The sequence below is a fragment of the Thermothelomyces heterothallicus genome, assembly GCF_042370625.1.
Source record: "Thermothelomyces heterothallicus CBS 202.75 unplaced genomic scaffold P884_scaffold_46, whole genome shotgun sequence".
Lineage (NCBI taxonomy): Eukaryota > Fungi > Ascomycota > Sordariomycetes > Sordariales > Chaetomiaceae > Thermothelomyces > Thermothelomyces heterothallicus.
In genome coordinates this window covers 40,027-63,615 of record NW_027192607.1, presented here as the reverse complement: position 1 = coordinate 63,615, position 23,589 = coordinate 40,027, and the positions used below count along the sequence as shown (strand labels likewise).

The 23,589-nt window shown below is 58.2% G+C and overlaps 8 protein-coding genes across 8 annotated transcripts; 4 read left to right on the top strand and 4 right to left on the bottom strand.

Annotated features, from left to right (window-relative positions):
- Positions 1–175: 175 nt before the first annotated feature.
- P884DRAFT_319948 (uncharacterized protein) lies at positions 176–1,525 on the bottom strand (the record flags this gene model as incomplete). The annotated part of the gene is made up of 1 exon (XM_069445368.1): positions 176–1,525. The coding sequence occupies one exon, from the start codon at positions 1,523–1,525 to the stop codon at positions 212–214; it is 1,314 nt and encodes a 437-aa protein (XP_069293285.1). The 3' UTR covers positions 176–211.
- A 586-nt stretch (positions 1,526–2,111) lies between these two features.
- On the bottom strand, positions 2,112–2,583 carry P884DRAFT_281310 (uncharacterized protein; the record flags this gene model as incomplete). Its single annotated transcript, XM_069443533.1, has 2 exons — positions 2,112–2,392; positions 2,481–2,583. 2 exons carry the CDS (start codon positions 2,581–2,583, stop codon positions 2,112–2,114), a joined length of 384 nt encoding a protein of 127 aa, XP_069293284.1.
- A 426-nt stretch (positions 2,584–3,009) lies between these two features.
- On the top strand, positions 3,010–4,893 carry P884DRAFT_281309 (cytochrome P450; the record flags this gene model as incomplete). Its single annotated transcript, XM_069443532.1, has 4 exons — positions 3,010–3,542; positions 3,622–4,014; positions 4,206–4,815; positions 4,858–4,893. The coding sequence occupies 4 exons, from the start codon at positions 3,010–3,012 to the stop codon at positions 4,891–4,893; spliced, it is 1,572 nt and encodes a 523-aa protein (XP_069293283.1).
- Positions 4,894–5,501: 608 nt separating this feature from the next.
- On the top strand, positions 5,502–6,786 carry P884DRAFT_273542 (uncharacterized protein; the record flags this gene model as incomplete). The annotated part of the gene is made up of 4 exons (XM_069442600.1): positions 5,502–5,516; positions 5,547–5,628; positions 5,717–5,744; positions 6,006–6,786. 4 exons carry the CDS (start codon positions 5,502–5,504, stop codon positions 6,784–6,786), a joined length of 906 nt encoding a protein of 301 aa, XP_069293282.1.
- A 2,588-nt stretch (positions 6,787–9,374) lies between these two features.
- Positions 9,375–11,153, top strand: P884DRAFT_273541 (fungal transcriptional regulatory-like protein; the record flags this gene model as incomplete). The annotated part of the gene is made up of 1 exon (XM_069442599.1): positions 9,375–11,153. The coding sequence occupies one exon, from the start codon at positions 9,375–9,377 to the stop codon at positions 11,151–11,153; it is 1,779 nt and encodes a 592-aa protein (XP_069293281.1).
- A 1,578-nt stretch (positions 11,154–12,731) lies between these two features.
- On the bottom strand, positions 12,732–14,282 carry P884DRAFT_281306 (EthD domain-containing protein; the record flags this gene model as incomplete). The annotated part of the gene is made up of 4 exons (XM_069443531.1): positions 12,732–12,795; positions 12,865–13,061; positions 13,161–13,334; positions 14,271–14,282. 4 exons carry the CDS (start codon positions 14,280–14,282, stop codon positions 12,732–12,734), a joined length of 447 nt encoding a protein of 148 aa, XP_069293280.1.
- Positions 14,283–15,446: 1,164 nt separating this feature from the next.
- P884DRAFT_281304 (beta-lactamase-like protein) lies at positions 15,447–16,575 on the bottom strand (the record flags this gene model as incomplete). Its single annotated transcript, XM_069443530.1, has 2 exons — positions 15,447–16,247; positions 16,414–16,575. The coding sequence occupies 2 exons, from the start codon at positions 16,573–16,575 to the stop codon at positions 15,447–15,449; spliced, it is 963 nt and encodes a 320-aa protein (XP_069293279.1).
- A 742-nt stretch (positions 16,576–17,317) lies between these two features.
- On the top strand, positions 17,318–23,224 carry P884DRAFT_288305 (polyketide synthase; the record flags this gene model as incomplete). The annotated part of the gene is made up of 4 exons (XM_069443937.1): positions 17,318–17,613; positions 17,927–19,331; positions 19,405–21,813; positions 21,923–23,224. 4 exons carry the CDS (start codon positions 17,318–17,320, stop codon positions 23,222–23,224), a joined length of 5,412 nt encoding a protein of 1,803 aa, XP_069293278.1.
- Between the last annotated feature and the right edge of the window lie 365 nt (positions 23,225–23,589).

Here is a 23,589-nt window from a genome sequence, read left to right as displayed (position 1 = left end):
TTTTTTTTCTCCATTGAGTTGGCTCTTCTAGCTGCTTCACTACAGAGGCCGAGATCATGAAGAATAGCGTAGATGAAGAGAATCGGAATTAGCACGCCATGGTGATTTGACCGGACCTCCCTACTACCCCCCCCCTTCCTTCTTCTCCTAACAGCTCCTCGTCCTCCCCCGACCCCCCCAAAAAAAAATCAATGGAAAATATTGCGTTTATTTAGTGGTTCGCCGCCATGACCTGGCACAGCTTCGCGGGGCCGCTCTCATCGTACGACAACAACAAACTCATCCAAGTCAACTTCATGGCGGCCAGGCCGCGGGGGTGGGCGTCCTGCTCGAAGGCGACGAGGGCCTTGTCCAGGCCGTCCGCGAAACCGGTCTGGCCGCCATCGTCGGCGTCGGCGTCGGCGTCGGCCAGCTTCTCGAGCTGCTCGGCCAGCGCCAGGCTGTCCGCCATGGCCGTGTTGACCCCCTTGCCCGCGAAGGGCGTCAGCAGGTGGGCCGCGTCCCCGACCAGCGCCAGACCGGGCGTGTGCGGGTGCGGGAACGGGTCCAGGGGGAGCATGTAGAGCGGGCGCGCGTCGACGGGCAGGTCCGCCGGCTGGGACTCGCCGGCGACCGTCAGGAGGTGCTTGAACTGCTCGGACCAGCCGGCAAAGTAGTCGTCGTCCGACAGTAGGAGCCCGAGCAGGTCGGCGTGGTTCTCGGGCAGGGCGGACAGCAGCGGACCGGCGTCCAGCTGCGGGTTGGGGCCCACCTGGTCGTTGTGCGGCTGCTGTTGCTGCTGCCGTGCGAGAGCCTCGCGGGTCGCCGCCTGCGTCTTGGAGTGCAGGAACAGGTAGAGCCGGGAGGTGCCGTGGATGCCGCGCTGGGAGAGCAGGACCTTGTTGTCGCCGCAGACGGCGAACGTACCGCCGCCCAGCAGCTTGTGCAGGTCCGGGTGCTTCTCGGCGAGCGGGGGCAGGTCGATGGTCACGGAGACGACGCCCGAGTAGATGGGCTGCGGCGCCCCCGGGATTGCGGCGCGGACCTTGGACCAGGCGCCGTCGGCGCCGACGATCAGGTCGAACGACTCGCGCGTCTCGGGCGAGTCTCCCCGCTGGAACGTGACGGTGCGCGTCTCCGCGTCGACCGAGACCACCTTGGTGCCCCATCTGATGCGCTCCTCGGGCACCGCCGAGAGGAGGAGCTGGTGGAGAGCGTTGCGCGAGATCTCCGGGCGGCCCTGGCCCGGGTGGTCCAGGAAGACGCGGCCGGTCTTGTCGAGGATGATGGTTTGCTCCGTGCACCCGCTGTCGATCTTGACGAACTTGTCGTATAGGCCGATCGTCTTGACCACTTTCAGGCCAAATTCCTCCTGGAGGTCCAGGTTGCCCGACGGGCGGTTGACGTCGTCAGGGTCGGGGCGTTGGCGACGCTCAAAGATGGTGAAATTAAACCCATGTTTGCTGGCAGCCAGGAGGGAGCCAAGAGTGAGCCCGGCCGGGCCAGCGCCGATGATGGCAATCTTAGAGTTCGACGGAGGAGGCATCGTGAGACTGGGGAGCTGAGACGAGGGAGATGAGAGTTAGCTGTTGTTGTCAACCACCATCAGCCATACTGTCATGGCCTTGAGTCATTGTCATTTTGGACTTTATACATACATATATGAGTTGGCTGTGGGGTGGTTGGTTCGGGAGGTATTCGTTGTTATTTTTACCTGGCAAGGAAACGCCCCGAAGCTGCATGCAATCGCCCGAGTGCAACACCCAAAAAAAAAAAAAAAAAAAAAAAAAAAAAACCCTGGTGGGATTGATTGTGCGGAAATCTCGCTCTGTCGAGCCGAATTAGGTAATTACAGGTACGCACAAAAGAGCATGAAAGGAAATATAATTATTTGATTGGAAAAAAAAATTGCCGATACGATGATATATGATATGATGTACCAGGTTCGCCGCCCCCAGAAACAGCGGTTCTATTCAATTGATGACGCTTTTTTCACCGTTGCCTCCTGGCACAAACGGCGTCCGAACGGCGTGAGGCGAGAAGCACCACCCTCATCACCGTCAGGGAGTAATTATCTTACATACACCTCTTCAGACCGGAGAAGTCTTGGCTGTTCATTGGCATTGACCCAGTTAACTCGCAAACTTGATCAAGAGCGGTCCCAGCACGAGCAGGACGCACGTGTTGCGGACGTGCATCAAAACCTTTGTTCCGCGAGGGTGTTCCAGGAGAAGCTTCGAGTCCGCCATGCCCGCCGTGGACCAACACAGGAAGAAGATGCCCAACAGCCGTCGTTCTTGCAGATAGGTCATGATGTAGATAAAGAGACCCGCGCCGATGTTGCGGCCCGTCGACGACTGGAAGAAGACGACCTCTTCGCGGGTTGCAGTCGGGAGACCAAAGGTCTTGGCCACTATGAGCAAAACCAATAATTAATAGCTGGGTCGCGGGAACGGAGGATTGAGGGGTCAAGAAATTCATCGCGTGCGGGGTTTGAGTACAGGAGAGAGGGTTCTGCAAACATCGGACCCCGGTGTATATGAGGAGCGTCGCGACCGTGACGGAGACGCCGTCGAGAATATATTGGATAGTAATAGATGACATGTCGGGGAGCGCAGCTGGAGAGAAGCGGATCGGGTAGGTACCTAGAGAGAAAAGCAGAGGGTGAGAGCGAGAGCGAGAGAGTGTGTGGCTAGACGATAATTATTAGCCAGGATGTTGGCAGGTAAATACTTAATAATTCTTGGGGAGGGGTTCGGGATTCGGGTCATTGTCTCGCGGTCGGTAAGATCGCTGCACATGACACCCATGGGTGCTTACGCTAGGAGTGCAGGACAGCATCGGAAATCAATCGTGGATTGTTTAGCGTTCCGGCTGTTGGATCATACGAATCGGGCCCCAAGGGATCGGGCGTGGCTTCTCTATAAATGATCATGAGGTGCCCTTAGGATAATTGACGGCAACGGACATGTCTTCGTCGCTTCAAGTGTAGATCCGCACCTGCATCCACACTGATAGACCTCGGACGCAATGGCGCTTTACATCCCAAACCCCTACACTCTGGCATTGCTTGCCCTTCCTCTGGTCTATGGTCTCGTCAAATGGCTTCTCTCGACCAGGCGACCCAGTCAATTCCCCCCCGGGCCACCAGGTGCGCCCCTTCTCGGCAACTGGCACCAGATCCCTTCTCTCTTGCACTGCTTCAAGCTCCACGACTGGGCCAGGCAGTATGGCCCCATCATGGGCCTCAAGCTGGGACCTCGCAACGTGGTCGTGCTGAACGACGGCTCCCTGGTCTACGAGCTGATCGTCAAGAAGGCCAACTCCTTCTCGGAGCGCGTTCCCATGTACATCGCCCAGAATCACATCTTGCCCGAGGGCAAGCACTCCTACAGCCTGTTTATGCGGAACGACTACGGCGGCCGCCTGCGGACCCTCTCGAAACAGACCGTGGTCGGCTCTGGGCTGAACAACCTGGCTCCTCTGCAGAAGGCGGCGGCTACGCGTTTGCTCTATCAGCTGTACCAGGATGGCGAGCATTGGGTCGAGCATCTCAAGCCATGGTAAGCCCATCACATTTGCCTTGACCTCACCATCCATCGCCTCCCACCCCAAATTGTCTGACCGACTGCGGACATGAAGGTCGCTCGAAACTCCCGTCGCCATGATGAGCGGCGCGCCGATACAGGACTACGTCCGCGACTTTGGCAAGCAGTGGATCGAAGACTATAACCTCTCTCAACAGCTGTGGATCGAGCTCCTGGATCAGCTAAGCCCGCCGGTTGACCTCTTCCCCATCTTGCGGTGGGTGCCAGGTCTTATCGCTGAATGGAAGCGCAAAGCTCCGGTGTCGCGCAAGTACCTCCTGGACGCGTACAACGGGGTCATCGAGCAGGCCGAAAAGAGCATGAAGCGTCAGGGCGGCACCTTCAGTCACCTCGCCATCATTCCCAAGCTCCTCCGCCAGGAACCGGATCATTTCACCACCACCAACAAAAAGGGGCTCGACAACACGATCTTCATGGGGGGCCTATTGTACGTCTCTCTCTCTCTCGCTCTCTCGCTCTCTCGCTCTCTCTATCTTTTTCTTCTTCTTCTTCTTTTCTCTTTCTCACTCCCTGCCTCCCTGCCTCCCTCCCTCCGCCACCTCCGCATAAAGAAAAAGACAAAAAAAGAAGCAAGCAACTAACCCGAGGGTAAAAAAAATAATAATAAATAAATCAAAGTGATGCCGCTGTAGGGTCCACCCTCATGTCCTTCCAGACCCTGATCCTCGCCCTGGCCGCCCACCCCGAGGTGCAGCGCAAGGCGCAGGAAGAAGTCGACCGCGTGTTTGGCACCGAGCAGCTGCCGGAGCAGGTGGAGCTGGACAGGCTCCCCTACATCCACGCGTGCGTGACCGAGGCGCAGCGGTGGCGGCCCCTGGGGGCCTACTTCATGGGCCAGTTCGGCCTGCCGCGCGAGTGCGTGCACGAGGAGGAGATCGGCGGGTTCCGGATCCCGCGCGGGGCGTCGGTCGTGATCAACCAGTGGTCCGTCCACCACGACCCGGACTTCTACGACCGGCCGGAGCGGTACGACCCGGAGCGCTACGTCAAGAGCCCCGTCGGCGCCAAGGAGGGCGTGTCGCAGCCCGGCCGCAAGCCCATCTACACCTTCGGCGCCGGCCGGAGGGAGTGCATGGGCAAGGACTTTTATTTCCAGAACGCCCGCATCGCCTGCGCCCACGTCCTCTGGGCCTTCGACATCGTCCCCGACGGGGAGCTCGACATCGACGCCCGCACCGGCTTCACCCCCGCCGTCGTCATGATGCCCAAGCCGTTCAAGGTCAAGTTCGTCCCGCGCAAGAGCGCCGATATCCTGCTACGGGAAAAGCAGAAGGCCGATATCAAGTTCACAGAGTTTTTGGGGTAATTCATTGCTCTGTAGTTGCTACTGTTACAAAGTTTTATATCTTCGTGGTTGTTTTTTTTTTTTTTTGGTAGGGGGGGTGTACATAGGCAGCGGGTTGCGTAAGTTACATAGTGTTTTCAATGATCTGATACTATCCTGTCACCCCTCTTTGGTCGTTCTTGATGTGGGGGGGGGGGGGGAGGGGTAAGTGTCTACATTGGAAAGGGGGTTTGTGGGATATGGAAAGCGACCTATCTTCGTATAATAACTGATATGCAGGAAGATGTAGGTGGCTGCAAACCCTGATGGGCCCGGCAACACTAGTAGGCCCCGGATCACCAATCCGTACAGGGTTGCATTCCAAAAGATTGGGGTCAAGTGCATTGTGCATAATCATGATGTCGAAAGCTCTGTTGTTTGGGTGGCTACCTTATTATTATTTTTTTTTTTTTTCACTTGGATTCCTTGCTTCAAGTGCTCTCCTCATTTTCCTCAAGCATAGAGTTTGAAAACTGCATCGAGGTCGCTTACAGAGTTAGAGGCAGGCTAGAGGAACACTGCAGATCGTAGGGACCTCTTCCGTCTGTTATTAGTGGACATACAGACTTTCCCTTTCGACAGGTTTTCCAATGGTTGTGCCGAGGGTGTGTGGGGCGTACTCCGAGACACAACAGGAATCCGCATCCCCCGAGTGGGAATCGGGCCGCTGCCGGGCCATAGTCAATGACGTTACATCCCGACGCGGTGCCGACAATGGTCCGTGGTGGAAGGCGGAAAGGTTCGGCCGCGCTCGCGGGACATATGGGGTTAAAGTCCGTTCTCCCCGAAACCCTGCTTACACTAGGTCCGCACCTTGCCAGGCACTTCGACTGGTAAGATCGGACAATCGCTTCCCGTTCATGATATACCAGCGACGGCGTGTCTTGTCGCTGTGCTGATTGCACCTTGATGTCTGCATGCTAGCTTCGAACCTACCTATCACCATTTCTTGATTATTTCCTGATTTTATTATTCTTTTGCCCTTTGTTTTGGTAATTCTTTTTGCGAGAGGAATAGGAGGACCCGCCTTTTGAAAACAAGGGAAAGAAAGAAGCAAACAAAGAAAACAAAAGAAATGAAATGACGGAAACCAGGACTTACGCAGTCCTGGGCTCGACGGGAAACTGCGGCACTGCCCTTATCGAGATCCTCCTGAAGAAGCCCAATGCACGCATTCATGCCTATTGCCGCAACCGCGCCAAGCTGCAACGACTGCTCCCGCACATCAGCGAGAGCGGTCGAGTAAGCGTCTTTGAGGGCAGCATCGACGACGTGGATCTCTTGGCCACGTGTCTGCGCGACTGCCATGCCGTCTTCCTCGTCGTCTCGACCAATGACAACATTCCGGGTTGCCGGATGGCCCAGGACACCGTCGTCTCGGTGACCCGGGCCCTACAAGGGGTCAAGTCGGCCAGCGGAACGCCGGCCCTCAAACTTGTCCTTCTCTCCTCCGCCAACACGGAGGACCAGTTCTCGCGCCACGTCCCCTACCTGCTGCGCCTCATCCTACACTGGTCGGCGTCCCACGTCTACCAGGACATCATCAACGCCGAGAAGTTCCTCCGGTCGCAGGCGGACTGGCTGACCAGCATCTACGTCAAACCCGGGGCGCTGTCGGTCGACATACAGCGGGGCCACGCCCTGAGCTTCACCGACGAGGACAGCCCGCTGTCGTACCTGGACCTGGCGGCGGCCATGATCGAAGCCGTCGACGACGAACAGGGGCTGTATGATGGGAAGAGCGTGAGCGTGGTCAACACAAACGGCAGAGCGAAATTCCCGACGGGCACTCCGATGTGTATTCTCATGGGTCTGCTGAGGCACTTCTTCCCCTTCCTGCATCCCTATCTCCCATCGCACACCGGGCCGCGGTGACGACCTCGGCGAGCTGAGATCTACGCCACTAATTACATAGTATCTCAGCACCATAGTATTTAAGCAAACGTATTTTCTAGCTGTCGGTTCACTCCATCCTTTCATTTTCCGAATCGCCCAAAACGGGAAACAAGATTCGTGCCGGTCAAGCCGTGTTTCTCTGCGTGGCTTTTCCTTGCCCTGATATCCTGATACGGAAGGGTCTGCCCCCAAACCACACAACAGGGTGCCCCGGCCTCGACTGGGTGCTCCTCCACACATTTATATATGTATGTATGTTGTATTTACATACATACAGTACCTACCTAACTACGACAATCTATGCACTACGTCGCTAGCTGCCCGGGCGCCGAGGTCAATGCTCTTCTACCAGCATGTAGTTACCATGGATATTGCAGTCGACGGATCGATTTGATCAAAAGTCCGAGCTTGACGTATCAATCTGATGACCTGTCCGAGTCCCATTTCTGATGGATTGGGATGGGGCCGTTGTGGGGGCCAAGGGTTGCCTACTAGGGTAGGTGGGGTAAGCTACCTACTATGTACACTAGGTATCTGCGAAGATTCGTCACATGACAACGATAAAGTGTCCGAGAAGGGGGCGGCACAAGAGTCCGAAAAGCATTGTCACCCTTATGTTGATTGCTCTGCTCGTCAGGGCGGCTGTAGGATGCGGGAAACAACGATCTTCGTATGACTGCTCCGGTGGTGAGGGGTGAGGTGGAAGAAGGAAGGAAAAGCTGACTGGGGCCACCCTGCAGGGAAGATGTGAGTGGCTAAACCCTGGTGGACCGGGCCCCACTAGCGGCTTAAACTATTGCCATACCAGGTTGCCTTTACCGGTTTACAGCCGGACTTGCTCATGCATGTAATCAGAGCACAGCATCTGTTCGGGTTCCACTAGTGTACGGATTACTTAAAGATAATCGGAAATTGTTGTATGTACGGATTACAATAACTTTACTGTGTACATACGTAGACCGAGGCTTACGCCAAGGGGGTACACTACAGTAGGTCAATTAGTGTATCCTTCCCGTGACTCCTGGACAGTCAGTGCGCCACTGTCATCATATACATCATGTAGCGGAGGAGATCCCCATGAAAAATCAGCTGCACAAGGGGATAAACGGAAGGGGAATGCGACTTGTTCAACACGAAGATATGTACTGGCCGTTGCAACCACTGGCAGCCTTTGGGTCGGCCACGTCCCATCACACTAGGATTCGGGCGGTATGTACAGGACCTGCACGTCGGAGGAGCGACCGGAAGGCCCCAATATCTTCTACATCAGTATCCCTCCGTTTAACCGTGACTTCTTCCCATTCACGCCTATGCCATTGGCCCTTTCCGCTGACACACGCCGCAGAGGTGCAGCGCGCCCAAGGCCGCCTTATCTCCATTGATCAAATAAGCATAAAGCTTCCAGTTGCAGCATGTAATTAGCATAAGCCCCGCAGGGACCGCGCTGACTAACGGTTACGTTGGCAAACGGATGGGAGGAGCGGGAAGCGAGGAGCGAGGAGTGAGGAGCGAGAGGCGAGAGGCAAGAAGCGAGACATAATCGTCTGAACCAAGTGTTGAGCTCCGACACTGCGAGATGGGGAATTCTAAGTGGTCGAAGGCGGAGCTAAGGTCGGTCCTAGTAAGCAATTATTATCACAACGTCTCGCGGATCTGGAACGGGTGGAAACCGCGTCAGCCAACATAGGCAGCTGCAGGTAAGGGCTTGGCTCTGACGCAGTGAGATTTCAGCCAAAAGTTCTGGGCGTTGATTGCTCTCCCAAGCGGTTCCCCCTCCTCAGTCTTGTTTCATCTGGTGTGTGGTATCAAAGGATACAGAATAGAGCACGCTAAGCCCGCTTCGGAGCCACCATGGAACACGAAGCTTCCCCGGTGATAGCTCTTGGCTCCTCTTGGCAATCTGAGTTGCAACTCTCTGGTTCCTCACTGCTGCTTATCTGCAGCCATTTGCCTACCCGTTCAACGCCCCCACAAGGGTATCTGATCCTCGTATGTACGGACAAACTCCGTATACACCTTATTTTCACTGGAGGCCACGGGAACTGGTTCCGGCGTGTGGGGCAGGGTAAACAGGTAAGGAAGGTGTCAAGAAGGTCGATGGTCCTGTGCAGTTGTAGCTACAACATTGCTGCAATCCACGTAATGGGAACCGCTCGCCATCTGACCGGGGCGAGAATCCATCGATTGTGTGCGCCACTACTCCAATCACGCTATTGGCCCTGGTCAGCGACGCACGCACAGTAATCACCCGAATGTTAATAATACACGTCCGTTCGTGGTTGTGGCTGCAGAAGGGAGCAAAGAGGTGTCGCCACGCGAGATACGCTTCATATACACACGGTGAAGGAGCCACGGCCCGGGCCTTATTCGGCTGGTTCCCAATAAGCTAGCCCCCAGGCCAGAGAATACTAAGTACCTATAATCCTCACCTTCCAACGCGGGGCCGATGTGGTTGTTGTTTGTTTGAGAACGAAGCTTTAAGCCTTATAGCGTTTTTTTTGGTTCCGTTCTTTTGCCCTTGCCCTCAGGTGTGCCCAACGAGGAGGACGCAACATTAGCGAGATAAAATGTTCCACTCGGAAGCAGGCACGCAGGTTGGTACCGCGCCCCGGCCGCAATGGCGCAGCTCCAAACTGCGGGACAGCTGCCAGGCCTGTGCCCTGTCCAAGGTCAAGTGTCCCAAGGAGAAGCCGTCGTGCTCGAGATGCGAGAGCCGCCTCATCCCATGCGAATACTTCTTCACCAAGCGCCCGGGCCGGAGGCGCGGCAACAGCACCGCCGGCCTAAAGACCCCCACATCGTCCGACTCCACTTCCGGATCCACCTCCGCCGCCGGGTCCGCCTCCGGCTCCATCTCCGGCTCAACCTCCGGCTCCATATCCGGCCTCATTTCGGGCTCCAACCCCGATCCTGATGAGAGCTGGACCCGGTATGGTGACACCATTCACTCCCTCTCGCCCGTCTCGAGATCCTATGTCCTGCCCGAGATGACGACGCCCGCACGGACGGGCAACAGCGGCCTCAGCGTTCCGGCCTCACCCCGAGTGGCCGACGCCATGTCAGACATGCTCTCGGTGCATACGGGCCTGGACTCCGCCAGCCTGGCATATTTCTCTCACGACATCGGCGACATGGATTTCGTCACCTCGGCCATGGACTCCCCCATCGACCTGCCCATGCCGGACATCTGCGGCAGCAACAGCGGCGGCCAGTTAGGGATCGATGTCGCCTCGCTCCTCATCCCGGACGACAGCACCAATCACCATGACGATCCGGCCACCTCCGATTCGTCCTCGTCGTCGACAGCTGATCTCTTAAACGCCGCATCCGGGGCATCCCCCGCTCCTGCCAGCCCGGCCCAGCGTCCCGCCGAGAACGGGGCGACCGGGGCCGATGCCAGCTCGACCCGGTCGTCGTCGCCGTGCGGCTGCTTGAACGGGGCGCTACACCTGCTCAAGACGCTCTCGTCAACCGGCAACGGCAAGTCTGACAGCGCCACCTCCGCCGACGCCGCGTCGGGAGGCCCGGACGCTGCCAATGATAGGGACCCGATACAGGCGGTGCTGCAGGAAAACAAGCAGAGCATCGAGAGCGTCGAGAGCATGCTCTCGTGCCCTTCGTGCACCCACGACAGTTTCCTGCTCACCGTCCTCGCCCTGGCCGTCCTCAAGGTCGTCCAGCGGTACTCGGCCGCTGCCTGGGGCACGACGTCTCAGTCCGCCTCCCGTTACGGCGCGGCAGCCGGGATGACGACGATCTCGGCGGCCGACGGGGAGCCGGGTGATGCGGGGGGCGACAAGACGGCCCGGCTGGCCAACGGCATCCTGAAACGATGCCCGCCGAAACGGCCACGTTCCGCCTCGACGGCTTACCAGAACAACACTCCTACCAACAAGAGCGGCGGCGGCAGCGGTGGTAACGGCGCTGGCAGCGTGGACGACGGCATGAGCAGCAGCAGCAGCAGCAGCAGCAGCAGCGACGGCAACAGCAGCAGCAGCAGCGACGGCAACAGCAGCAGCTGGGACATATCCACCGAGCAGCTCGTGCTCAGCGAGCTGCACCGCGCCCAGCGGGTCGTCAACAAGCTCTCGCCCAAGCTCCGGGCGCCCTCGTACGGCGAGAAGGGTGTGGTGACGATGATGACGACGCCCCAATTTGGCGGGGGAGGCATGATGCGGGATCCGGATTACCACCACCACCACCACCACCACCCCCTGTCGGCGCCGGTGGGAGACGGTCTGGCCGCTCCCTTCTCGGTCGGGACGCTGGAGATGGTGGCGAACGATGTGCGCAAGAGCCTGGGCACACTGTCATCCGAGATCATCAGTAGACTTCGGCGGAGGTGATCAGCGGTCGATAGAGAGTGATGTATGTACGTCCATAGAAATCGTTAGGGTTAATTAAGTTTGGCGTATCCTTGCCTGTGTCACTTGAGAGAAAAACGCGCTGCTGACTTGTCAAGATTTGTGATCCAAGGTCAGTATCAGGTACTGAATATTCAGCTTTAGGCAAACGGGTTGTGGGACGGAGAGGGAAAAAAGAGATGACGGGAATAGAAGGGGAAAGAAGAGAGAGAGAAGGGGGAAGGGGGGGGGGGGGAATGCTCTGATATTGCTCTTAACTTGGCCTCTTTCACATCCCTAGTGTCCCAGTATTAGGCTGGAAAGGCTGGCACCTGTATGGTACGTTAACCGAACGTGCATTTGTGGTTTTCATGAATTAAGAGGTCATGCTCCAAGACCCTCTGCGCCGTATCGTGTTGCGTGATTGTCAGGTGGTTTTAATGTCCGGTCGAAAGACCTTATCTCCGCTGAGGCGGGAGGACAGGCTCATAACCAACACTCGGCCGGTTTTTATGGTCCCAACAGAAAAGCCACTTATTATGCAAAGTGCTTCTTTCCAACTTGCTTCGAAACCTTCGATGACGTGCTTTACTCAGCGAGTCTTCTGGAATAAGACGGCCATGAATCGGGTACTTTGCCGATGCCTTGCAATTTTGTGAGAAGTCATAGACTTGACTGCGTGATTGCGCCTTGATACTGCTAGTATAATTACGCCCTGAAGGAGCAATATCTCATCCGAGAACCCAGCCAAACTTCTCCTTTCCAGGCGCTATCCCGTCGAGCCGTTGGAGGGACTCCAAGACTTGACTCCTGAAGCGATCCGCAGGAGACAGCTGTTCATGGCTTCGCGAGGGCGAGGGCGACACCAGAGCGATCACAGCATGTCGGAACTCCGAAGCACTTCAGCCCGTATGAAGGACCAATGCGGGCGACCTCGCCATCCGCTCGGAGGCACCGCTCCTTTGAACTTACAACTCTGATACAAAGGTTACACGGCTACGTCGCGTGATCCAAGTAGGTAGCAATGTCTGACCCGAAAGGACGGCGGTTCTTTATGTGCAGAGACGGTTTGGGTAAATACGTCGTCACCTCTTCCTTCTCCATATGCGCCAGCACCCCCAGTTCACCAAGCAACACGCTCTTAATATATTAGGTAGCCAAGTCCATCCTGCGGCAGAATCCGCCTCATGTACCTCAGGTCTTGAATGCTACTCGTATAACGTGGACCACGAGAAGGGGATGAGGCTTAATTACCCGCTGGTTTCATCATGAGCTCTTCGACTGCGATCTCTGTGGAAGGAAGAAAGCGTAACAATTACTACGCCTTCATTCGGTCCAATTTAAACACTCGGCGTAACGAAACGAAATAATATAAAATAAAAGAAGAAGAAAGGCATCTGGTTGCTGGATTTGTAGCTAATTACTATTTTGATCATATCGTGTTAACACGGAGAGCATAAGGAACACCACTTTCGGTGGGGGAACGCGGAGAAAGACGTCTCGCAAATGTTCAAGCGGCATGTTAATTAATTACGCGTCACAGGACTATCTGCTTTGAAGGCGTCATGTCATGATCACTCCTTAGGCAAAGCCATCCACCTCTTTGCCATCCCTCACGTACTCCTCGACCCAACCGATAGTCATCCTACGGGGCTGTCAGTTATGTCGTTCGCACTGAACACTACATCCGGGTAATGGGCGGGGAGGGACTCACTTGCTCCTCTTGGTGTCGGCGAATTTCTCGTGGTCACCCACCAGGTGCTCCTTGTACCACGGGTCCTGCTTCATGCGCTTGTAGTCTTCGATGTCCCTGAACACCACTTGGCTGAAGCAGTCAAAGTCTGCGATGTTGGCCATCTGCGGGTCGAAGAGTTGACTCATCAATGCCCGAGTGGCGCTTTGGTTGTGAATCTGGTATGGTAGTGTAATGGAACGCCATGGTCAGTTGAGCCCCGAACAACCCCCCCGGCAGCTTCGAGGCCTCATTCCTCAAGGCGAGAATATACACACCTGCGTCCACCTCTTGATCCCGTACTTGACCATCAGCCCCTTGGTCATGGGGGCTGAGATGTTGACCATATGGTTGCGGTATTCCTCCTCAGTCATGCCCGGCTTGCGGTAGCCGCAAATGGTGAGGCAGAGATGCTTTCCCTTTGTTGCCTCGGACTGCTCCGGCAGCTCTGGCTCGCGGAACGTCGAGGTAGTGGGAGCGCTATCGGTGGCCATGGTCTGCACTCGCGCAAATTGACTAAAGATCAAGGTATGCTAGGACAATATCTCAAGCTACGCTCAGCCGCTCTAATTACGCAGAATCTGAATGTAGATGTAAGAGTTGAGGAAGGGCGATAGTGGGCCCAAAGTCAAAGTACCGCCCGAACGGGTACGGGTACGGTGTACGGGGGAATGCTGAATCATCATACGATTTTCCGGCCCGATTTTGTTGTTTTGCCATTGGGTGTGCTGGAAGGGGGGATTCAGGCATACCGAGAGATTTGCCGACACCGAGACGTATAATTAATACGGCTTACAGACGAATAGAGGATGTATGTACCAGTGAATGGGGATTGTCCAGTTGAAGCCCTCCCGTATACACACAACACACACGCACACACACACAAACAAGCAACACATACAAGGCAGGATGGCCCCGAAGCCGACCGAGTCTCCATCTCTGCCAAGGATTGGGGTGCCCGCGACCGGCGTCATTTTGGGCTCCATGCTGTCAGGTCAGTAATTAGGAGCGCTCGTTAGACGCAGCCAAACCCAAGCGGCCACTATCTCGACGCTTATTTTCTGTTTGCTTGTCCCTTGTCTAATCATGAATCATGGCGCAGGTGGCATGGGGAGCCTCTCGGCCTTTGTGATCCCCGTGTTCTTGGACACCGACGTGGCGGCGGACCACATGCTGCGGCAGTGGGTTCGGCTGTATCACTACGGACACATCTACATGCCGGCGGTATGCGTAGCCACGTGTGGGATCTTTGCGTACGCCTTTCTGGACAAGAGGAGCAGCAGCAGCAGCAGCAGCAGCAGCAGGCATCATCAAAGCGATCCGAGCCGGTCGGCTGCGTCGCGGTACGGCCTCGCCGCCGTGTCCACCATCGCCATGGTCCCCTTCACCTGGCTGGTCATGGCGCCGACCAACAACACGCTGTTCCGGCTGGAATCGTTGGGATCGGCCGTGACGGATCTGGCGCTGGTGCGGACCCTCCTGGTGAGGTGGGCGTGGTTGCATGCGGTCCGGTCCTTGTCACCCCTGCTCGGGGCGTTTGTGGGCTTCACCGGTCTGGTGCAGGAATTGGGGGCCGGGGGGGAGTGAAGGAAGAATTGCGAATGGGCCCGAAAAAAAAAGGCCGTATCGTTTTTGGCCCTCGTGTTATTTTTTCCCGGGCGATTATTTCTTCTCTCGAGTTATGTTCCGCGTAGGATAGTATGCACTCTGGTTTTTGTGAACGGCTTTTTTTTAATTAATTAATTATCCATCCGTGGTATTTGTCCCGACAGCGCAGTTTCGGACTATTGGATAGGTAATTATGCCCTACAATTCTCGGGGCATTTCGGATCTGGAACCCGGATCCCTCCCCCTGTTGCCCTAACCAATTAACTAAGATACAGCCCGATTGACAAGCTCATCGCAGGATGTTACATCTGGTCCCCGAGCTGCGGGCCATGCAGGGACTGACCCACTGTCCCCGTCGCGCACAACGAAGAGTACCTGGGTATATGCTTCTTCAACCATTGTACTGAGTTATTCGCGGTTTCACTCCTCTGTATACGGGCCCCTGGGAAATACGACATACTACGTACTGTGTCAGAATAGGAGTGAAGCAGGATCCAGGGGTTTGTGACAAGACGGGGAACAGACCCAAGCCGTTTACCTACCTTCTAGGTCAACGGGGGCGGGCTTTCTGTGTAAATCAGGTGGTGGAGAGACGTTGTTCGTGCATGGTGTTGTGTAGGTACATATGAAAATGTGTTATAAGCTCAATATTTGATGCCAGGCTTATTTAATAGGGGGCCAATGGGCCTGGCATATGGACGGCAGCATGCGTTTACGGACGGGAAGAGTGACCTCCTATGACCTCAGGGTTGATTGTCGATATTGTATATATAGTTTTTTGATAATTAATTACAACAAAAAGGATCGTGTTGATTAGCATAGGCAATCCATGCGTGGCCGCACGAATATTTGGATATATAGCCAAGATGCAGAGTAGATAGCAAGTCCTGCAGTTATGTCAAGCTTGAGTGTGTCTAAAAAAAGCCTCATTCTACTATCTAATTATTTAACAATGCTCAAGGCGATCCAAGAATAAACCACTTCTTGACGCCGCCCTTCATCTCGAATCCTACTTTTCCATCCTCGGCCAGCTTGGAGAGGACCTCCTGCAAGAAGGGCTCCAGCGCCATTTGCCTCACGCCATGGTCCATCTTGTCTCCATACACAGCCGAGACGACTTCCTTGACCGTGAGCCTGGCCTTACCGCCGCGGCCTCCTCCTCCTTCAGCATTATTGGAAGCGGACTGCAGGGCCTGCAAGACCTGGTGCTCCCGCCGGACCTTGGACGCGAGCTCGCCGTCGATCTTTGCCTCGAGGTCGCTGATGACGGCGCCGTGGGCCGGGTAGCCCTTGGCGCAGCCGTGAGACTGCATCTGCCGCAGCGTATCCATCCAGGTGCGCAGGTGCTCTACGGCGGCGGTGCCGTGACCCAGCACGTTGTCGCCCGTGAACATGGCATTCTCCTCCTCGAGGATGAAGCACATGTGGTCGTGCGAGTGGCCCGGGGCGTGCACCGCGCGGACGGTGGCTCCCTCGACCTTGAAGATTTGGCCGTCGACGATGGGCTGCTGGACCTTGCTGGGCGTGTGCTTGTAGATGGCGATGCGGAGGTGCGGGTACAGGCGGATCAGGTCCGGCACGCCCCCCGTATGGTCGCCATGCCAGTGGGTGAGCAGCACGTGCGAGAGCGAGAAGCCTTCGTTTGACAGGGTCTGGGAGATCAGGTCTGCCCAGTCTGGGATCCCCTGGCCGGTGTCAATGATAAGGCGCTCAGCCCCTGTACCCACGATATACGTGTTTGTCCCTTGGAGCGTGAACTAATAATATTAATAGCCAAATTAGCTGTCGAGTCAAAAAGAAGAGAAAAAAAGAAACAAACAAAAAAAAAAACTGAAAATAAAAGAAATGGAAAAAGTGGAAGAACTAATTAGGAGGGCAAAAAATGCGAGGGCCTAGAAGCCGTTGCGATAAATTAACGCTCACCTTTCCAGGATTTTGTCCAAGTACCCGGATGACTCGCGGGCTAATCTGCTCCACGTCCAGTAGCTGAGGAAGGCGCATCAGCTGTCCCTCGAGATAGTCCTCGAAGGCGCAAATGTTGAGCGCCTTGTTGATCTGGCGGTAGCCTCCTACGCCGGGCGCCATGTTGAAACAAGCTTCCGGGACCTTGATGCAGCAAAGATGCCATCAACCGAGATGTTTCTGACCGGAGGAAGGACGATGGGTTGAAATGCAGACCCGGAGAAAGCTTCGGGGGGTTGCGTGGGATAATCACGGTGGCTGAGCTGTTTGCCCTTTTGGGGAAGATAGGGGGGTTGGGAAGTCTTCCGTTGTCGTTGAATAGACCCAGATACGATATCGGGCCAAGTGAAGTGTAATCCGAAAGATGGAACGGGCACGGCGGTCGGCTGCGGGTTGTGGGACGCGGATCCCATAGATACAGTCCTTCCCGATCGGACACCGCGCGTCAGCATCAGCTCCATAATCCCCATTCGGGGGGGGGAGAGGCCGGCGCGTAGGACTTGTAATTAATGCTCCGACGGGATGGTGGCCGGCACGTTGAGGCACCCACTGACGTGATAAGTTACAAAGTGTAATACTACCACTTGATCACTAAGCGCTCGGTTGCTCGCGAGGGTTGAAGAAGCCCCCGGTTTCTGATGATTATATTGACTCACTTCTAATCTCGTACCCCCTAGGCTCAGATTTCCCCCAAGGCCTCTTCCCACAACACACATCTCCTCTTTGATTGTTTTTACTGCCAATACGGGAGAGCCAATCAATAATCACCATGACGGCCAACAAGGGATGGGGCGGGACGGCTAGCCCAGCAGAGCTGTCAACAACAGGGCTGTCCAGCACCGAGTCCTATGCTGAACCCACCACCATGAAGATTGGATACTTCGGCAACGAGTTCCCCCACGACGATCTCAGAGATCTCTTTCGCAGGCTCTGGAACCTCAGCAAGGACAGGCAGCATCGGCTGCTCGCCGCATTTATCCACGAGGCCACCCTGGCCGTCAAGGACGAGGTTCGGCTGCTCCCGTCGGCGACGAGAAGCCTGGTGCCCACGTTTGAGACCATCTTTGACCTCGCCGACCATCCGGAGCTGCGCAGCGGGCCGATGGGTGGTGCGGTGGATGGGATGCTTCTCTGCGCCGTCCAGTTGGCAATATTTATTGGGTAAGTGCATACCTAGGCCCGCCATGATTATACTTGTTGAGGCAGGTGTGCTGCTGTGGCTACCTGCCTGGTTTCTCTTTTGGCTGTAGACCGCCCTTACATTCCTTCCCTTCCCGCAAACTTATCTGCGGGTCCTCTCGTTCCTCGTTCTTTCGTTCTAATTATTCCCAATCGCCATCCTTTTCCATCAACGTTTGAAAAGATCAAGCCTCTGTTTTTCCCTTTTACCTTCTCGGACAGTCAAGTGCAGCGTTTGCCTAATGCTATTATTTTTATGAGTCAAGGATGCTCTTACTGACTGATCATCTCACAGCTACCATGAAGACGATGCCAAGGACGGATTCGACTTTGGCAACCCCGAGGCCTGCCTCGCCGGCATCGGCACCGGCTTGCTGTCGACGGCCGCCGTCTCGCTATCCGCTACGCTGGCGGACGTGCCCGTGGCCGCGGCCGAGGTGATTCGCATCGCCTTCCGGCTGGGCGTTCTCGTCGACGAGGTGTCGCAGAACCTGCAGCCGCGCGCGGCCGACGGCGGACACGGCGACAGCTGGGCCTACGTGGTGCCCGACGCGGTGGCTGCCGATGTCCAGAGCGAGCTGGACGCGATCCACGCGGCCGAGAGCATCCCGGAGCCCAACAAGATCTTCATCAGCGCCGTTAGCCGCAACTCGGTCACCATCAGCGGCCCGCCCGCCCGGTTGAAGCACCTCATCGACACGTCCGACTTCTTCCGCAACCGGATGCTGGTCGCCCTGCCCGTCTACGGCGGCCTCTGCCACGCCAAGCACATCTACGACGAGGAGCACGTCGAGAGGATCGTCGAGCCCAGCCCGCTCGACGCGGTTCTCCGGCCGCGGGTGCCCGTCTTCCCGACCGGCGGCTCAGAGCCCTTCCCGGGCACGACGGCCACCGCCCTGTTCCGCGATATCGTCCGGGACCTTCTGACCCAGACGATCCAGTGGGACGTTGTCGTGCAGGGGATCCGGCAGCGGGCGGCCAGGAACGCGGCCGTGTCCGAGTACCTGGTGCTCACCCTCCGCGCCTCCCTGCCCGGGCGGGAGCTCGTCGAGGTGCTGAACGAGGACTCGGAGCAGCCCGTGGTCAGGACAAAGGACCTGGTGCCGTGGATCACGAAGCCGGCGGCGGTCCCGCGGGGGCCACGGGGCGCGCAGCAGTCCAAGATCGCCGTGGTCGGCATGTCGTGCCGCATGCCCAGCGGTGCGACCGACACGGAGAAGTTCTGGGAGATCCTGGAGCAGGGCCTGGACGTGCACCGCAAGATCCCCGCGGACCGGTTCGACGTTGACGTGCACTGCGACCCGACGGGCAAGCGGGTAAACACGAGCATCACGCCCTATGGCTGCTTCATCGACGAGCCGGGCCTGTTCGACGCCCCCTTCTTCAACATGTCGCCGCGCGAGGCGGCCCAGACGGACCCGATGCAGCGGCTGGCCATCGTGACGGCGTACGAGGCGCTCGAGCGGGCGGGTTACGTGCCCAACCGGACGCCGTCGACGGACCTGAACCGGATCGGCACCTTCTACGCCCAGGCGAGCGACGACTACCGCGAGGTTAACACAGCCCAGGAGGTCGGTACCTACTTCATCACGGGAGGGTGCCGCGCCTTCGGGCCGGGCCGCATCAACTACTTTTTCAAGTTCTCGGGCCCGAGCTACAGCATCGACACGGCCTGCTCGTCGGGCCTCGCGACGATACACGTGAGTAATTACCTACTGTGAAAGTGAAACCCTAAGGCATTATTGATGGGTGCGCTGACTCCTTCTTCGTCAGATTGCCTGCAACTCGCTCTGGAACGGTGACACGGACATGGCCGTGGCAGGGGGCATGAACGTGCTCACCAACTCGGACGCCTTTGCCGGGCTGGGCCAGGGCCACTTCCTGTCCAAGACGCCCAACGCGTGTAAGACGTGGGACTGCGAGGCAGATGGGTACTGCCGGGCCGACGGGGTGGCATCGGTGGTGCTAAAGCGGCTCGAGGACGCCGAGGCGGACAACGACAACATCCTGGGCGTGATCCTGGCGGCGGGGACGAACCACTCGGCCAACGCCGTGTCCATCACGCACCCGCACGCGGGCCACCAGGCCGATCTGACGCGGCAGATCCTCGCCCAGGCCGGCGTCGACCCGCTCGACGTAAGCTACGTCGAGATGCACGGGACGGGCACCCAGGCCGGCGATGCGCAGGAGATCCAGTCCGTGACACAAGTGTTTGCGCCCCTGACCCCGACCAAGCGCCGCAGCCCCAAGCAGCCGCTACACATCGGCGCCGTCAAGTCCAACGTGGGCCATGGCGAGGCTGTCGCTGGCACCACCGCCCTCCTCAAGGTGCTCCTCATGTTCGACAAGCAGGCCATCCCGCCCCACGTGGGCATCAAGAACGCCATCAACCCGGGCTTCCCCAAGGACCTCGACAACCGGAACCTGCACATCCCCTACGAGAAGACGCCGTGGCCGCGTGTGCCCGGAAAGAAGCGCATCGCCGTCGTCAACAACTTCAGCGCCGCGGGGGGCAACACGAGTCTCGTCCTCGAGGAGCCGCCCGAGCGGGATTCGAGCGCCGTCGCCGGACCGGATCCTCGGTCGACCCACGTGGTCGCCGTGTCGGCCAAGAGCAAGGTGTCGCTGAAGGGCAACCTGGAGCGCCTGATCGGCTACCTGGATGCTAACCCGGACGTGTCGCTGTCGGACCTCTCCTACACTACGACGGCCCGGCGCCATCACCACAACCACCGCGTCGCCCTGGCCGCGTCGGAGGTGGGCCAGCTCAAACGCCAGCTCGGCACGTATCTCGAGGGGGTCGAGAGCCACAAGCCGATCCCGAACCAGGGCCCGCCCTCGGTCGTGTTCGCATTCACGGGCCAGGGGGCCTCGTACAAGTCCATGAACCTGGCCCTGTTCCGGGACTCGGCCGCCTTCCGGGACCAGATCCTCCACCTGGACTCGCTCTGCCGGGCCCAGGGGTTCCCGTCCATCGTCCCCGCCATCGACGGCAGCTTCCCGCAGGACCACGCGCACTCGCCGACCGTGACGCAGCTGGCGCTCGTGTGCGTCGAGATGGCGCTGGCAAAGTATTGGGAGTCTCTCGGGGTGCGCCCGGACGTCGTCGTCGGCCACAGCCTGGGCGAGTACGCGGCCCTGCACGTGGCCGGGGTGCTGTCGGCGGCCGACGCCATCTTCATCGTCGGCCGACGGGCGCGCATGCTCGAGCAAAAGTGCCAGGTCGGCAGCCACAGGATGCTGGCGGTGCGGGCGTCGCTCGATGACGTGCGCGCCCACGCGGGCGGCCGGCCCTTCGAGGTCGCCTGCACCAACGGGCCCCGCGACACGGTGCTGAGCGGAACGGCGGCCGAGATCGAGGCGCTCGCGGAGACGCTGCAGGCGGCCGGATTCAAGTGCTTCAACCTTGACGTCGCCTTCGCCTTCCACTCGGCCCAGATGGATCCCATCCTGGACGAGCTCGAGGAGGCGGCCGGGCGGTCGGTCCTGTTCCAGCCGCTCCGCCTGCCCGTCGTCTCGCCGCTGCTGGGGCGCGTCGTGTTCGACGACAAGACCATCGACGCCCGCTACGTCCGCCGGGCCACGCGCGAGGCCGTCAACTTCCTGGGCGCCGTCGAGGCCGCCCGGGCCGTCTCGACCCTAGACGACTCGATGGTCTGGATCGAGATCGGCCCGCACCCGGTCTGCGCCGGCTTCGCCCGCTCCATCATGCCCTCGCTGGCCACCGCGGTGCCCTCGCTGCGCCGGGGCGAGGACGACTGGAAGACGCTGGCGACCAGCTTGGCCGCCGTCCACGCCGCGGGAATCCCCGTCGCCTGGGACGAGTTCCACCGCCCCTTCGAGCGCCCTTGCGGCCTGCGCCTGCTCGACCTGCCAACGTACGCGTGGAACGACAAGACGCACTGGATCCAGTACAACGGCGACTGGGCGCTCACCAAGGGCAACACCTTTTACGACGCCGAGAAGAAGGCCAAGGCGGAGGCGGCGGCGGCGGCGACGGCCCACGCAAACCCCCTGACGGCGCCCAAGTCCAACCTCCGCACCTCGTTGATCCACCGGGTCGTCGAGGAGACCTTCTCGGGCTCGGCCGGCCGCGTCATCGTCCAGTCGGACCTGATGCAGCCCGACTTCCTGGCGGCCGTGCGCGGCCACGAGATGAACGGAGCCGGCGTGGCCACGTCGGTAAGTAATACTCGTTTCATCATGTCTCTTTTTTTTAGAAAAAAATCATCATATTACATGTTGTGTCTGGAATTGTGCGCACGCTGACTTTCACCCTTCTTTGGAACAGTCCATCCACGCCGACGTCGCCTGGACCCTGGGCAAGTACCTGTACGAAAACCTGAGGCCGGATCAGAAGGAGAGGATCAAGGGCATCGTGCAGGACATGAGCATCACGGACCTGGTCGTGCGCGAGGGCTTGGTGGCTCAGAGGAACACCAAGGTGCCGCAGCTGATCCAGATCGCCATCTCGACGGCCGACATCGATTCGGGCACCGCCCAGCTCGAGTGGCACAACGTGTCGCAAGACGGCCGCTCGCAGGTGGAGGAGGAGCCCTTTGCGACAGCCCGCATCGTCTACGGCAGCGCCGACGCCTCGCTGTCCAGCTGGGTGCCCATGATGCACTTGGTCCGGGGCCGCATCGAGGCGCTGTCGCGGCTGGCCGACGAGGGGAAGGCGAACCGATTCTCGCACAACATGGCCTACCTGCTCTTCGCCAACAACCTGGTCAACTACGCGGACAAATACCGCGGCATGCAGGCCGTCGTCCTCGACGGGCTCGAGGCCTACGCCGAGGTGACGCTCAAGCCCGGCGCCGGCGACTGGACGGTGCCGCCCTTCTTCATCGACAGCGTCTGTCACCTCGCCGGCTTCGTCATGAACGTCTCGGACGCCAACGACACCAAGGCCAATTTCTTCGTCACACCCGGCTGGGGCTCCCTGCGCCTCGCCCGCCTCCTCGTCGCCGGGGGCCGGTACCGCTCCTATGTCAAGATGATCCCCACCAAGGAGGACCCGACCGTCTACCTCGGCGACGTCTACGTGCTGCAGGGCGACGAGATCATCGGCCTCATGCAGGCCATCAAGTTCCGCCGCTATCCCCGCGTCCTGCTCAACCGCTTCTTCTCGCCCGCCGACGTCAAGAACGTGACATCATCGGGCGTGCCAGCCGCTGCTGCAGCTGCAGTTGTTCCTTCTGCCCCTCTCCCTGCCGCGGCTTCCAAGGTTGCGCCGACCCCTGTTGTTGTACAACAACAGACGCCACCACCGGAACAACCGGCTCCCGCACCAGCGCTCAAGCAGTCAGCCCCAGCCCCAGCCCCGGCCCCGGCTCCAGCTCCTGCTGCCGCCTCCTCCGAGGACAGCGTGGCGGCTAAGGCGCTGGCGCTGGTGGCGGCCGAGGCCGGGCTGAGCATGTCGGACCTGCACGACGACGCCAGTTTCGGCAGCCTGGGCGTCGACAGCCTGATGAGCCTCGTCATCGCCGAGAAGCTTCGCGAGCAGCTCGGCATCACGGTCAGCGGCAGCCTCTTCCTCGAGTACCCTGCCGTGGGCGACTTGCGCGCCTGGCTGCTCGAGTACTACAATTGATTTTTTTTCTCAGGGGTGCTTTATATTATATCCGCACGCCTTTCGTGTCTATGTTGCTTTTGGTTAATTATCTCTATTTCTTGTGTTTGTCGTCCATATTATTATATCTCTGGTCTTTTTTTTTGTCATCTCACTGTCTCCTTTTAGATAGGCAACGACACTAGTTAGACTGGAGAGGCCTTCTAAATTAGACAGAATTTTGACCATGACCTCATATCATCCCATTGAGCGTTGACCCTGAGAGACCATGGCGGAGATGACAGCCACGGCATGTAATAATTAGCTTTGTTCCTTCTTGTTCTCTACCTCTGTGCTTCTTTGCTCACGTCTCTCTTCTCTAGCAATATGTCGGTAATGAAAGGCTG